This window comes from Thamnophis elegans, chromosome 15 (genome assembly GCF_009769535.1).
Source record: "Thamnophis elegans isolate rThaEle1 chromosome 15, rThaEle1.pri, whole genome shotgun sequence".
Taxonomy (NCBI): Eukaryota; Metazoa; Chordata; class Lepidosauria; order Squamata; family Colubridae; genus Thamnophis; species Thamnophis elegans.
Genome location: NC_045555.1, coordinates 6144879 through 6159435, shown reverse-complemented (window position 1 = coordinate 6159435; position 14557 = coordinate 6144879). Strand labels below are relative to the sequence as shown.

The 14557-nt window shown below is 43.0% G+C and overlaps 1 protein-coding gene across 1 annotated transcript; it reads left to right on the top strand.

Moving 5' to 3' along the window:
* The first annotated feature begins 10 nt into the window (after window positions 1-10).
* Window positions 11-9615, top strand: LZIC (leucine zipper and CTNNBIP1 domain containing). Its single transcript, XM_032231756.1, has 7 exons — window positions 11-150; window positions 987-1112; window positions 2358-2493; window positions 4340-4438; window positions 4945-5040; window positions 6639-6720; window positions 8592-9615. Exons 2-7 carry the CDS (start codon window positions 1012-1014, stop codon window positions 8648-8650), a joined length of 573 nt encoding a protein of 190 aa, XP_032087647.1. The 5' UTR covers window positions 11-150; window positions 987-1011; the 3' UTR covers window positions 8651-9615.
* The last annotated feature ends 4942 nt before the right edge of the window (window positions 9616-14557 follow it).

Sequence of the window (14557 nt, the reverse complement as noted above, 5' to 3'; positions counted from 1 at the left end):
TGGCTTCCCAACCGGAAGTGGGGCGGGGAACGGTCCTTTCGGCTATAATTTCCCCCCGCCTTGCCCAAAGGGGAGATGTGATTGAGGGAGTGGGCGGGGTTCGCCTTCTCATCCACCCGGGCGAGGCTGGAGAGGAAGGAGTGTGCGTGGGTAAGGGAGGAGGGGAGGGGAAGGTTTCCCTGCGGGGCGAGGCCAGGTCGTGGCAATGCGGGAGGGGGCTTCATGGGGAGGAGGGAGAGGCTATCGGATAGAAAAAAGGGGTAGGTGGGATTGGGGGGGTCTTCGAAAGCGCTGAACCTGAGCTGAATCAGCAACTGGAAGCCCTGGGATGGGGCCTCCGCCCCCTTGGCACCATGCTAAGATTGCAAACCCCGTTGCTAGAATTAAATGGGGAAAAAATTAGCATCCCTCAAACCTGGCAATAGCACTTTTTCTTGGGCCCAAATGCCTTTCAGGGAGAGTATTTATTTATTTTATTTTATATACGTATTTATTTCATCAAGCATGAATTGAATAAGAGATATAAGTATAAACGTGATTATGAATACATGAAATGAATATGGAATACAAGGGGGGATTAGGACAGAGACGGTAGGCACACTGGTGCGCTTATGCGCAGCCATTAAGTAGAGAGAGGGACTCCCTAGAGAAGAGCCTAATGCTGGGAATGATGGAGGGCAAAAGAAGAAGGGGAAGACAGAATGAGGTGGCTGGATGGAGTCACCAGAGCTGAAGCTTAAATGGACTCCAGGGGATGGTAGAGGCTACCTTGGAGGAACATGGTCCATGGGGTTGTGATGGGTCAGACACGAGTTCCCCACTAACAACAGAGAGAGGGGGAGAGATTTTACTGTGGAGCAGCCTAAAGGCCATTCTGATCTGAATAAAATGCTCTGCTGCAGCCTCTTCCACTTTCTGTTTTTTCAAGATTTCTACCTATTCATCCTATGGCATTTTTAGCCGATCGTACTTTTGTCTCTTGACAGATGTCTCTGTAGCCGGTGACTCAAAATGGCTTCGAGGGGAACCATTGAAACCAGCAAGTTGAAGCAGAACTTGGAAGAGCAGCTGGACAGGCTGATGCAACAGCTGCAGGATCTGGAGGAGTGCAGGTAAGGGTCAGTGGGGCACCCGCCCTTACGGACATGACGACTAATCTTCCACAGAGCCTTGGATTAACCATGAGACGGAATGAGGCAAATTTCAGAGTTTACCAGCTCTTGAAGTTGAGGTGTGGGGTCTTGATTCTTCTACTCAGCAAAATGACTACTCCCATGGGTGGGTGGTTGTGTTTGTGTGTGTGTGTACCAGTGGTGGGTTTCAAAATTTTTTAGAACCTCTTCTGTAGGTATGGCCTGCTTTGTGGGTGTGGCTTGCCAGCCATGTGACTGGGTGGGAGTGGCTTGTCGGCCATGTGACTGGATGGGCGTGGCCAACTTGTAAAATGTGGTGAAACTCACTTAACAACACTCTTGCTTAGCAACCAAAATGTTGGCTCAGGAACTCTGGCATTTGAAGCACGCAAGTCTTAAAGCTCTCAAGTTATAAGACCCTTGCACCCCTAACCCTTTAGGAAAAAAAACCCAGGGGTGTTCAAACTTGACAGCTTTAAGACTTGTGGACTTCAACTCCCAGAATTCCTCCTCGTTCTTCATCGTGATGATGTGCGGACGGGTGGGGAGGGGGACAGAGCTGGAACCGGTTTTAAACGGCACCGTAGGTTTGTGGAACCTCTTCTATAGAAGAGGTTAGAACTGGCAGGAACCCACCCTTGGTGTACACACTTGTAAGGATTCTTTTTAATGATTTTTTTAAAGAGTATACAGCTGTTTTGTGTGTCTCAGCTTAAAAGTGCTCTTTGTAATAAGCAGAGCTAAATATTCTCTGGTGCTCCAAATAAGCCCTCTGCTAGTATGTGTGGTCCCACTGCCTCAGTTTAGCCATTCTGGCTAGTTCAGGTGGGTTAGTTACCCTAATGACTGTCCAAAGTTACAACGGCACTGAAAAATGTGACTTATGACTGTGCTTCATCCTTAGGACCATGCAGCATCCCCATAGTCACATGATCAAAATTCAGACACTTGGCAACTGACTCATTTATGACCTGTCCTGGGGTCCTTGTGACCTTTTGACCAGCAAAGTCAATGGGGAATCCAGATTCCCTTAACGGCCGTGTTACTAATTGAACATTTGCAATGATTCGCTTCACAAGCGTTGCGAGGAAGATAATAAAATGGGGACAATTCACCTAACAAACGTCTCGCTTAGCAACAGAGGTTTTGGGCTCTCGTACATTGAGAACTGCCTGTATGCTGCGAACGGCAGCTAAAGTCACTCGGTGATTGGCTCCCTTGCAGAGACGAACTGGATGTCAGCGAGTATGAAGAAACCAAGAAGGAAACGCTTGAGCAGCTGAGTGAGTTCAACGACTCCTTGAAAAAAATTATCTCCGGCAATATGACCTTGGTTGATGAGCTTGGTGGGATGCAACTGGTGAGTATTTGCCTTGATTCGGGTGATTGTATGTCAGCTATCTCCTGCAATGGATGGCACCTTCCCTTTTGTTCAAAGCAACGGAGGGATGGACATTTTGAGCCTTCTTCCCTGCAACCTTAGATGTGTTGTGGTCCGCCAGCAGCCTGCAGAGCTCACAGCGGAGTCGGAGAGCCAGGCGGTTGGGGAAGGCTCAGACGAGGGCTCTGCGTCAGAGGCAGAGAGGGGGCCAGAGCCATCTGGGAATTATGTGCGGAACCCACAGGGTCGGGCAGCCGCAAGACAGAGGAACAGGCTCCTCCTGTTCCCAGTGCGCACATGCGCAGAGCTGCCAGAAGACAAGAACAGTTAAAACAGAAGGGACGACACGAGAGTAAGGCTTGGAGGTGATGGGGCCCTCTCATAGGACATAAAGGAGGAGCAAAGGCACAGGAGCCTTTGCAGGAAGCAACATGGTTCATGCTGGTCGGTTTACCTTCTGAAAATACGTTTGGACTCTTTGCTCATGTGTCCTTGCCAAGCTGATTGCCAATTTAGTCTTTGGCAGCGTTTACAAAGAGGATAAAGGTGGGTGCTTATCAGCCTTATCCCAAAGGGAATTGGCAACTCTTTACTGCTATTTGGAACTCATTATGGGCTGTGAATGAATATAAATTCACAGCCTTTGGACTTAATTGTGTGCGTTTTACTGTATCAGGAATCCTAGGGCAGAACAAAACGGCTATCACCTGCAGAAGGTCATGTGACTTTGCAGGGTCAAGGACACCGCAACACATTTCTCCCGTCTTGCAGGGGAGGGACGGTGCAAATGAAGACAGTACTGATGTACAGGTAGTCCCTGACTTACCACAGTTCGTTTAGTGATCAGATTTACAACAGAACTGAAAAATGTGACTTAGGACCGTTTTTTTCACAGTTACGACCTTTGCAGCATCACTTGACCAAAATTCGGATGCTGGGCAATTGGTTCCTATTTATGACCATTGCTGTGTCTCAAGGTTTATCTCATCCCCTTTTGAAACCTACTCACAAGCAATGTCCAGGGGGAAGCCGGCTTGCTAACTTATCGGTTAACAACTGTAGCAAGAAAAGTCGTAAAGTAAGACAAAACTCACTGGGCAAATGTCTCGGTTAACAACAGAAATGTTAGGCTTAAGGGCGGTCGCAAAGTTGAGGACTACCTGTAATGTAGTTTGAGGATTCAGATAAGTCCAGTACAGCAAGATTAAAGAACTAATGTGAGCAATAATATTAGTTATAAAATAATAATGACTATGGAAAGCATGTTGATGCTGAGCTTGTCAATTAGAAAGCTTGATAGTTCGGCGGTTCGTATCCTGAGCGCCGCGTAACCGAGTGAGCTCTCGTGATTTGTCCCGGCTTCTGCTAACCTAGCAGTTCGAAAGCACGTAAACAATGCGAGTAGAAAAATAGGGGCCACCTTTGGTGGGAAGGGAACAGTGTTCCGTGCACCTTCGGCGTTGAGTCATGCCAGCCACATGACCACGGAGACGTCTTCGGACAGCGCTGGCTCTTCGGCTTTGAAACGGAGATGAGCACTGCCCCCTAGAGTCAGGAACAACTAGCACATATGTGGGAGGGGAACCCTTATATGGTGTTCTGGTTTTATAAATTGATGATTCAGATATTAAAAATGGCAAAAGTTGGCTGCTTTTTAAATGACTAATGAGCAGGAAGCATCCCACGTGCTGATAGCAAAGGAACTTCTTAGAGGTTCAGTGCCCCTTGCTAGTCATAGAAATAGCTCATGATAATATTTATATCCATGTAACAAGAAGTAGCCTTGTCTATTAATATCCGTTACAATTTACATTTTATCTTTTAGGCTATACAAGCAGCCATCAGCCAGGCTTTTAAAACTCCGGAAGTCATCAGGATGTTTGCCAAAAAACAGCCTGGGCAGTTGAGGACAAGATTGGCTGAGGTGAGAATGAGTTCTTTTTTCTCCCCCAAGCGAAGAAAAGCGAAGGTTTTTTGCGGGGGCAGGACAATGCGAAACGGTTTCATTACGAGACTCGGGGTCCCAGTTGATGCGCTCCACTTTATTTCCCCATCGCTCTTTTTTAAAAATCTTATTTTTTAATAGATTGGTCTAGTCTGGAAAACGTGCACGGTTAAAAAAATTTAAAGGGATTTTTTGGGGGATATGATTTATGAAAGTTGCTTAAATCTGGCACTGGTGTACAGGTTCTTGCCTGATTTGTGCTGGCTTGAGGAATATGCACAGCAGGTTTTGCTGTCTTCTTGCTCAGGGAATGTCGTCATTCTGGAAGCCGAGAGCCGCGTTGGTGCAAAGGGAAAAGTGCTCAGGCGAGCTTTCCCAGCCCCCTTGTGTATAACTGATTCCCAGTCACAGGTGCAGGCCAACTTTATCCTCAAACGCCACTTCTGCCATTAAGAGGCTGATACGACTTCTCCTTCCCTGCTTAGATGGACAGAGACCTGATAGTGGGGAAGCTGGGACGAGACCTCTACACTCAGCAAAAGGTGGAAATCCTCACGGCTCTCCGGAAGCTGGGAGAAAAGGTACTTCAGGGGGGCACCTTCTTCGTACTTGGCCCCTAGGGTTTACTCTCTGGCCAGCCTTCCTTAACCTGACACCCCCATCGCCGTCCCTGGAATTCCATATAGGTTTGATTTTGGCGGGCTTGGTTAAAACAGGACTTTTCTTCCTTCCTCTGATCTCAATGTTTTAATTGAACATAGCAGAGTTAAGAAGATTTTAATGTAGCTTTGCTCTCAGTTGTCTATGCTTGGCCATTCTGCTTTATGAAACCTTCTGGTGTACTTTATCTTGAAAGGGAAGTTGTGCCCTAGATAGTAAGAATAGAATAGAGCAGAACAGAACAGAATGCGGAATGGAATGGAGTGGAATGTAAGAGAAGAGAAAAGAAGAGAACAGAACAGAATTCTTTATTGGCTAAGTGTGATTGGACACACAAGGAATTTCTCTTTGGTGCAAATGCTCTCAGTGTACATAAAGAAAAATAAAATAGAATACATTCATCAAGAATCATAAGATACAACACTTAGTGATAGTCATAGGTTACTAATAAGCAATCAAATTATGCTAGGAAACAAAACAATATAAATTTTAAAGATACAAGCAACATGGTTATAGTCTTGTGGGAAAAGATAGGTTGAACTAACTAACTCTATTCGTATGTATTACATAATACAAAATCCAATTATATTACTTTTTTAATATGACAGTTTCCTGTTCTGCATGAAGTACAATACAATAATACAATAGCAGAGTTGGAAAGGACCTTGGAGGTCTTCTAATCCAACCTCCCTGCTTAGGCAGGAAATCCAATACCGTTTCAGACAAATGGCTATTCAACATCTTCTTAAAGACTTCCAGTGTTGGGGCATTCACAACTTGGGAATCCTTCCCAAGCTGTCTCTAAGTTTATTGAAATTAGCTCTCTTAAAGTCCAATACTCTAGTTTGACTTTGTTTTACTACTTGTGTTTGCATAATGTTGAATTCCAGTATTGCACGATCGTTTGCCCCCAAGGTTCCTGTAGCTTCAACACCTTCTATCATTTCCTCTCTGTTAGTGAGAGGAAGTCACAGAGTACAAGTTTCTCTTTTCATATCATTTAAATCAGAGGTAAATCAACCTTGGCACTTTAAGATTAGTGGACTTCAACTCCCAGAATTCCCCAGCCAGCATTGGTCCATAGGTCCTAAAGTTGCCAAAGGTGGAGGCCCCAATTTAAAGCATTTGATGGCATCACGAACACCGTAAGGCATTCTTTTCTCCATCTGCTGAATCCATTAAATCACAGATAGCAATAGCAATAGCAATATTACTTAGACTTATATACCGCTTCACAGTACTTTGCAGCCATGTCTAAGCGGTTTACAGAGTCAGCCTCTTGTCCCCCAACAATCTGGATCCTCATTTGACCCACTTCGAAAGGATGGAAGGCTGAGTCAACCTTGAGCCGGTGAGATTTGAACTGCCAAATTGCAGTTAGCCGTCAGCTGAAGTAGCCTGCAGTACTGCACTCTAACCACTGTCCCCCCTCGGCTCTATGATTGCTGTTTCAATTGAACACAAAGGTACCATATAAATGTTATACAGTCAACCCTGTTCGCTTTCTCCTTGTTTTCAGTTGACCCCCAGCGATGAAATTTTCCTTTCAACGAACGCAGGAAGTGCCCTCAGCCAGTTTGAGAAGGTCTCGACTGATCTCGGTAAAAAAATAATATATTTTTTTCAGCTCATTTTCTACCCACCACTCTTTCAGGGCTTGGGAGTGTCAGTCCCAAACCCTCTGGGAGACGAAACAGCTGTTGTTTCTCACTCCAAATGTCAATTAAGAGCATTTAAATGGGGATTAGTTTCTGGCTATGCTTCTCTCACACAATTCAGATAGGTAGGTAGGCAGGTAGGTAGGTAGGTAGGTAGGCAGACAGACAGACAGACTGACTGACTTCTTTGTTGCCCAAGTGTGATTGGACACATAAGGAATTTGTCTTCAGTTCATAAGGTATCAGTGTACATAAAAAGACAAGATACATTCGTCAAGAATCATAAGGTACAACACTTAATAATAATCATAGGTTACAAATAAGCAATCAAGAAACAATATCAATATAAATCATAAGGCTACAAGCCACAAAGTTCCAGTCCTGCAGTCATAAGTGGGAGGAGATGGGGGATAGGAACAATGAGAAGACTAATAGTAATAGTAATACAGCCTTAGTGAATAGTTTGACAGTGGTGAGGGAATGATTTGTTTAGCAGAGTGATGGCATTCAGGGAAAAAACTGTCCTTGTGTCTAGTTGTCTTAGTCTGCAGTGCCCTATAGCGTCGTTTTGAGGGTAGGTGTTGAAACAATTTACGTCCAGGATGTGAGGGGTCTGTAGATATTTTCACAGCCCTCTTTTTGACTCATACAGTGTCCAGGTCCTCAATGGAAGGCAGGTTGGTAGTAAGTAAGCAAGAAGGTGCCACTTACACACCCAACAGAAAGAACACCAATTAGAAATGGGTCAGAAACATCGAGAATAGTCCTTGACTTACAACCATTCGTTTAGTCACACCAGCACTGAAAAAAAGTGACTTATAGCCATTTTTCAGACTTGCGAACTTAGCCGCATCCCCATGGTCACGCGATCAAAATTTGGATGCTTGGCAACCCGTTCATACTTACGACGGCTGCAGAGTCCCAGGGTTCTGTGATCAGCTTTTGTGACCTTCTGACAAAGTCAGTGAGGAAGCCAGAATCACGTAACAATTGTGTTATTAACTTAAACCAGTGCTGGGATTCACTTTCTTGCCACAACAAACTGTGCTAAAACTCAATGGGGCAAAACTCAACTGTGTTGCTTAGCCACAGAAACTTTGGGCTCAATTTTAATTATGTACCTTTATTTTTAAATTTTTAAATGTTTTTTTATCTGTCTTTAAGCCGCCCAGAGTCCCTAGGGAGTGGGCGGCATACAAATTTTATTAAATTGGAAATTGGAAATTTGGTCGTAGGCTGAGGACTAGCTGGGAATGATTCTTTTTTCTGAGGGGCTATCACAATCTTAGCCGCTCTTAGATTAATGTCTGATCTTAATCACTATGCAAACCATGATCCCCTTAGCTATTATCCCTTAGAGTTCACTTCCTCCTCTGAGCAGCAGCCATGCCAGTTGGCTTTAGGAAACTTATTCAGCCAGGGGAACCTGGTTCAAAACTTAATTGGTGCTTAAAAGTTGTATTTTATGGTCAAAATCCCATGTTTTCCCAAAAATAAGACAGGGTCTTATTTTCTTTCGACTACCAAAATAAACACTTGGCCTTATTTTCGGGGAGGTCTTATTATTTTTGAGGTGCAGGAAGCGGAGAGCATGGTCCCCTCATGGCTGCTGTTGTGTTGCAATATTTGTGGGGACGGCTTATTTTAGCGCATGCGCTCAAAAGCCTGATTGGGCTTATTATCCGGTGAGGTCTTATTTTCAGGGAAACAGGGTAGAACAGAAAGCAACTTTCTTACATCCTATGTCAGATTGCTGTTCAAGAAGGGACACTAAACGAATTTTAATTTGTTTGCTTGTTTTCCTTTGACGACAGGATCTGGGGATAAAGTCTTCGCCCTGGCAAGCTTTGAGGTAGAAAAATCAAAGCAATGAAGACTCTTTTTTTTTTTTTTTGGAGACTAGACGCATTGGACTCTTTTTTTAAAAATCACGTTGTATTTGTGTGTTTCTTACAAACCTTTTGTAATATTTGTTATTCTAACAGTGAGTTAACCTAAAACAAACAGGTCGCAGCCTTTTCAAATCGGCAACACGCATCTTGCAGCTGAAACCAGAGGTACTTTCTAAAAAAAACGAAAAAGCAAAAAAAAAAATTACGTCCTAATTTGCTGCTTGTTGTCAAGCTTTTGTGCAGATCTGAGAGGTTGGCTCCTTCGCCTTCTGTATCCCATCAGATGCCACTCTGACTAGCAAAGTTGTTGCCCGCAATGAGACAAAGCCTCTCTCTTTTAGCAGCCTTTCCACCTTTTTACAGCCGCGTATGTTGAACTGCTTGCAGAAAATTGGTCATATTTATTTTTATCTTTTAAAAAATGGGGAGTAGGGGCTGGTGGAACGCAGGCAACAGCCCTTGGTGGAAATTGTGCCTCTCTCAAAACCTAAGATTGCCTACAAGCCAGCCGCCTATTCTTCCAGCCCGTTTGATGTCCCCGGGTACGGCTGTACAGCAAAGACACAACTACGGGCAAACAATAGCACCCCTGTAAGGAATTTTCTGGGCCAGTTTAACTTTGTGCATCGGAATGACAGTGAGCACAGTGGGAAGCAGCCAAAAGACGCAAGGCCTCTGGCTTCCCTTGTGTAGCTCGTAGTGTTACAACTATAAGCTATTGTTCTTCCTATACGTTATAAGGACGGAATGAAACGGTGTCTTAAATAGAAATAAGGGGCGGTCGGGGGCCCTCCCTATACGAGTGGGCTGTGCCGTTTCCTGAACAGAGATTTCTGCCTCTCTTAGACCTCTCAAACTCTTGTTTTGGGGCGAAGAGTTTTGCTTGAATCGTGCAACATTATGAATGTGTTGTATTTTCAATGCTGTTTGCCTTGGGAAACAAGTCGATATCATCAACTAAATACATTTTCTGCTCCAAGTAGCCCACTCAGAAACAAAAGTGTTGCTATTACTGCATCTTTTCAACCGTTTTCAGCCCCGTTCCAACTAAACCTGTTGAGCAGCCAGTTGAGAAAATCTCCAATTAAAACAGGAACAAAAGGGACGATTGTATTTGCTTGCTTTACAAACATCTATCTATTTTGGAGGACGGCGTCTGCGCCCCAAAACATCCCCCTCCCTCCCCAAAGGAGAACCCAGTTCCCATGTTGCACTAAGTCATGCTATGGTTGGCTGTGTTTTGCTTGGCAGCCCTGTCACCGGAGGTTGAGTCAACAAGGTCATTGAACCAAGCTTCAAAATGATCCGTTAAAAAGGGGCAAAGTAAGGCTCCTAGAGCGCCAGGGAAACAGTCAGCCCATCACTTTCTCTAACAAGACTGTTCCTGTTGTGAGGGCTGAATAATGGCCTGGCCAGACCAACAGTTTGTAGCAGTCTCGTTATCGATGGCTAAAGAGTTGGTCTGATCCCCGCAGAAGGCAAGCTTTGCTTTATGCGATTGCGCCTGACTGTCACATCAGCTTTAAAAAGGTGATTCTTTCTGAGCTGGCTTCTTCTGTTATGCTGCATGGACTCTCCCCCTCCACTCCTTTTTGCACATGGCTCATCCGACTTTAATAAACCATCTCTGAGAAACGCATTTTATTTTCAGCGTCCGTTTATATTTCTCCCTTCCTCTCGTCCTTTAGAAACCACCAGGGTCTTTCAAACAAGACATTCGATTTTGATTGTATTTTGTGAGAAGATAATAACAGTTTATTTTCTTTTTAGCTTCCGCATTTGAAATTTTTGCTTAAAGTGGTTATAAATACAGCCTAAGGAATCTTGAAGTAGACATTGGGCACGATAATCGTTTTTAAAATCCTCTCTGCAAGCAATCTAAATTATGTAATATCCGAAAATGGTTAAAATATTTGTCTAATTGGACACGTTACTATCGAAGGAGTTGTATGCTAGTGTGACAGGCCAGGAAAAATAGGAACTCCACCTCTTTCTGGTTTTCTGAATATACTGGCTATTTCCATGCCTAAAGACTGGTTAGAAGGAATTGTATTTTGTGAACTTTTCTCTGCTATTCAGTTTTCCCTGCTTTCCTTAATTAAATGCTTCTTTGCTATAACCTGGTCAATCTCAGAAAATTCAGCCCTTATCTGTGAAATTCCTAGCTCTTAAGTGGTTTATTTCTTTTCTTCTGCAAGCCTCTTTTCTCTTATTTTTTTTGTATGTGATACTTAGTGATGTAGTAGCATGTAAAACAGAATAGTTTGACACGGTGAGATTATTTTAATCTTAATCTTAAACTGTTAAAATGCCACACCTTTTAAATGAGATTTGTTTTTAAAAAAATCAAAGATGCATCCATTTGATTTTTTAGCTTTGTAACATTTTGCCTTAAAAGTTTTCCCCAAATAATATTTTTTGTGTGTGTTTATCTGAAGCGAAATACTAATTACCTGAGAGGTGGGTTTTATGCATTGTCTAATGTTAAAGAGGTTTTTTTTCAATCAATTTTTATTATTTTATGCTGTTTATACATATCAGTTTGTGAATGGTGTGATATTTGGGTATCATACATTTCAATACAAATAGGCATAATATTATCACTCATAGTTCCTGCATTTCATTTTCATTATTTCATATTGTTTACACATACATTTTACTACTGCCATTCAGTTTCTAAACCTCCCTCTTGTTCTTTCATATATCTTAATATATTAATATATATACTATTATTCCCCTCTTATTTCTATCTCTATTTTAACTCCCCCCCATATCACTATAATATTCAAAGACGTTTCTTTTCTATTTCCCATCTTTCACCTGTTTTATTATTCATATTTCCCTTATTTAGATCTTCACTTCTATTTGTGTTAAAATTTCATCCTCCATTCTTTCATTATTCAATGGCTGAACGTACATGTCTAGTTCCAATCACAATCATTTAAACATCTTATGCATTGTCTAATGTTAAAGAGTTGTACGCATTTCTCCCGAAAGGGACCTGTGCGGAAGGATGCAGTTTAAGTGTTGCTGGGCTTTGAAGGGATGGAAGCAACTTGTTGGCTTCGGAATCCGTGCCTCGGATTTTGAACCTCTCTTTGTTCTAAATAGGAACCTTTCAATTCTGCACCAGTCTGATGCCTGTGTGTTTTTGTTTTTTTGGTGGTTGAGAGCTTTCTAACGAGGAGCAGAGTCCCTCTTCTTCAGCAATTACATAATCAGCCAAATGGGGGCAAGACAGGCCATATGGCATCTTTTGAAGAAAAGGAAAAAAAACCAGCGTCTGAACACCTTCAAAAGGCCCCTTGGTCAGTTATAAAAAGCAAACAGATGCCTTAATTGCAACTCTTCCCTCCTCAGATGAACATGAAATAGAGGCAGACTCTTCTTCCCTTCACACGGCATGCTAATTAATGAGCCTCCAACCGAAGGATCCCAGAGTGATGCTTCCAAACCCCTTTTTTCCTCGCAGCCTGCACGCTCTTCTTAAATAATTAATTGTCATTGCTGCCTGCTGCTTCCGGTGCGTACGTGTTCACAGTGGTCTCAGATCGCAGCGTCGAGGCAGCCTTCCAGTTCCTGTCTGCCGCTTTGCTTTGCCTCTTTTTAAGGGCTTTCATCTTAAGGTCTCGGGAAGCCGACACAGGTTGTCAATTTTGGAGCCTCTGGGCTTTGATGTCCTTTTTTAAGTGCTAAGACCGCAACTTGGAAAGTGGAGAATGTTCACTTCTGGGACTTGACAGGAAGGAGAGGAAAGGAGCAGGACATTCACCCCCACCTAGGCAAACTTATTTACCTCTTGGTGAGCCTCGGATAAAGCATTGGAGGAAATGTTCAACCCAAAAACAGGGAGGCTTTTATAGTATAGACTAGCCTTTATGGTCACTGTACATCATGTATACAACAAAATTGGTTTTAGCCTCACTGGTGCACACCATGACAACAAATGCAAACAACATAAATAGCATAAAGAATAATCCCTATGGGGGGGGGGAGAAAAAGAAAAACTAGTCCTAGGTTTCCACGTGTGGGTGGAGTGATTGTGGTTGTGTTTTAAGAGTCCGACATGGCAAATATGCCCTTTGTCTACATTGCAAGCCCACCCCCGCCCAGTATTTCTCTCTTGACATTTTTATGGATGTCATCGGAACAACATCAAAACAGGGCTACTTATTTTGAGGTCAATCTCTCAGCTTGGTAAGATTGTCACAGATTCCCGTCATAACCTTATTCCCCCTGCTGTCGGCCAATTAGCCTGTGAAAGGTGATTTATTTGACTTGAAAAGAAACTTATTCTAAGAAAGATTTACGGTAACGTTTTGTCTGTCAGAAGTTTATATACCTGTTACATGGAAACCGATAGCTTGAAATAAATTCTATGTTGTTATAATAGATCAGTCCTTTAACAGTGGGGAAATAATTGATGCCCATTTCAGTGGATCACAGACTTATTGTAATGCTGTGTGTAATTTATAAACTAGCTGCTTACAGATGCACATACTCACACTATATGTATATATGTACGTATGTGTGTACAGTATATCACAGAAATTACACCCCCTCACATTTTGTAAATATTTAAGTGTATCTTACCAGCAGTTTAGACATTAATGGTTGTGTGTTGCGTTATCTTGAGGGGACAGCACATTTACGCTGTTATATAAGCTGTATACTCACTACATTGTAGCCAAGTGTCATTTCTTCAGTGTTGTCACATGAAAAGATATACTTAAATATTTACAAAATGTGAGAGGGTGTACTCCTGTGATATACTGTATGTTGTGTGTATGTCACACACACACAACATAGAGTATCTCACAGGACTACACACACACACACAGTTTTATCAATGAAATTGCCCAGTAGATGCCTAAAACTTAATTTTCATCATTTCATAGTGGTTGGGATTGATGGAGTTTTTAGTCTTAACACTTCTAAAAGACACTGAAGTTGAGAAAGCTGATCTAAACTAAACTGGCTTTCCAGATAGGGCTGTCTACTAATCTCATTTGGTCATACTGGAGATTAAAATTCAGATTTAACAGAATAACAGAGTTGGAAGGGACCTTAGAGGTCTCCTAGTCCAACCCCCTGCTTTTCTTGTATGACTCAAAAGTAAATGCTTACATACACTTATTTATTTACTATTAATTACATTTGTATTCTCCCCCCCCCTCCCGCCCTCCCCAAATCAAAAAATATTCCTAGAAAATAATTTCGGGAGAATGCTGTAATGCTGAGAAACGTGGAGGGAAAGAAAAGTGAAGCAACTTAAAACTAAGGAGAAATTTCCTGACAGAACAATTAATCAGTGCAACAACTTGCCTTCAGAAGTTGTGAATGTTCCAACACTGGAAATTTTAAAGAAGAGATTGGACAACCATATGTCTGAAGTGGTGTAAGGTTTCCTGCCTGAGCAGGGGGGTGGACTAGAAGACCCCACCCCCCACCCCAAGGTCCCTTCCAACTCTGTTACTCTGTTAATTTCACGGCTGGCTGGGGAATACTGCACTGTTTCCCAATCCTGGGAACTTTGAAGTGTGGATTTCAACTCCCAGAATTGCCCAGTTCAGCAAGACGGGGTGAGGTGGGGTGAACTAGATGACCTCCAAGGTCCCTTCCAACTCTGTTACTCTGTTAATTTCACGGCTGGCTGGGGAATACTGCACTGTTTTCCAACCCTGGGAACTTTGAAGTGTAGATTTCAACTCTCAGAATTTCCCAGTTCAGCATGGCGGGGTGTGGTGGGGTGGACTAGATGACTTACAAGGTCCCTTACAACTCTGTTAATTTCACGGGTGATTGGGGAATTCTGGGAGTTGAAGTCCACACTTCTTAAAAAGCCCCCACCCCAACACCGGTTGGGCAACACCGAATTTTTTTGTATG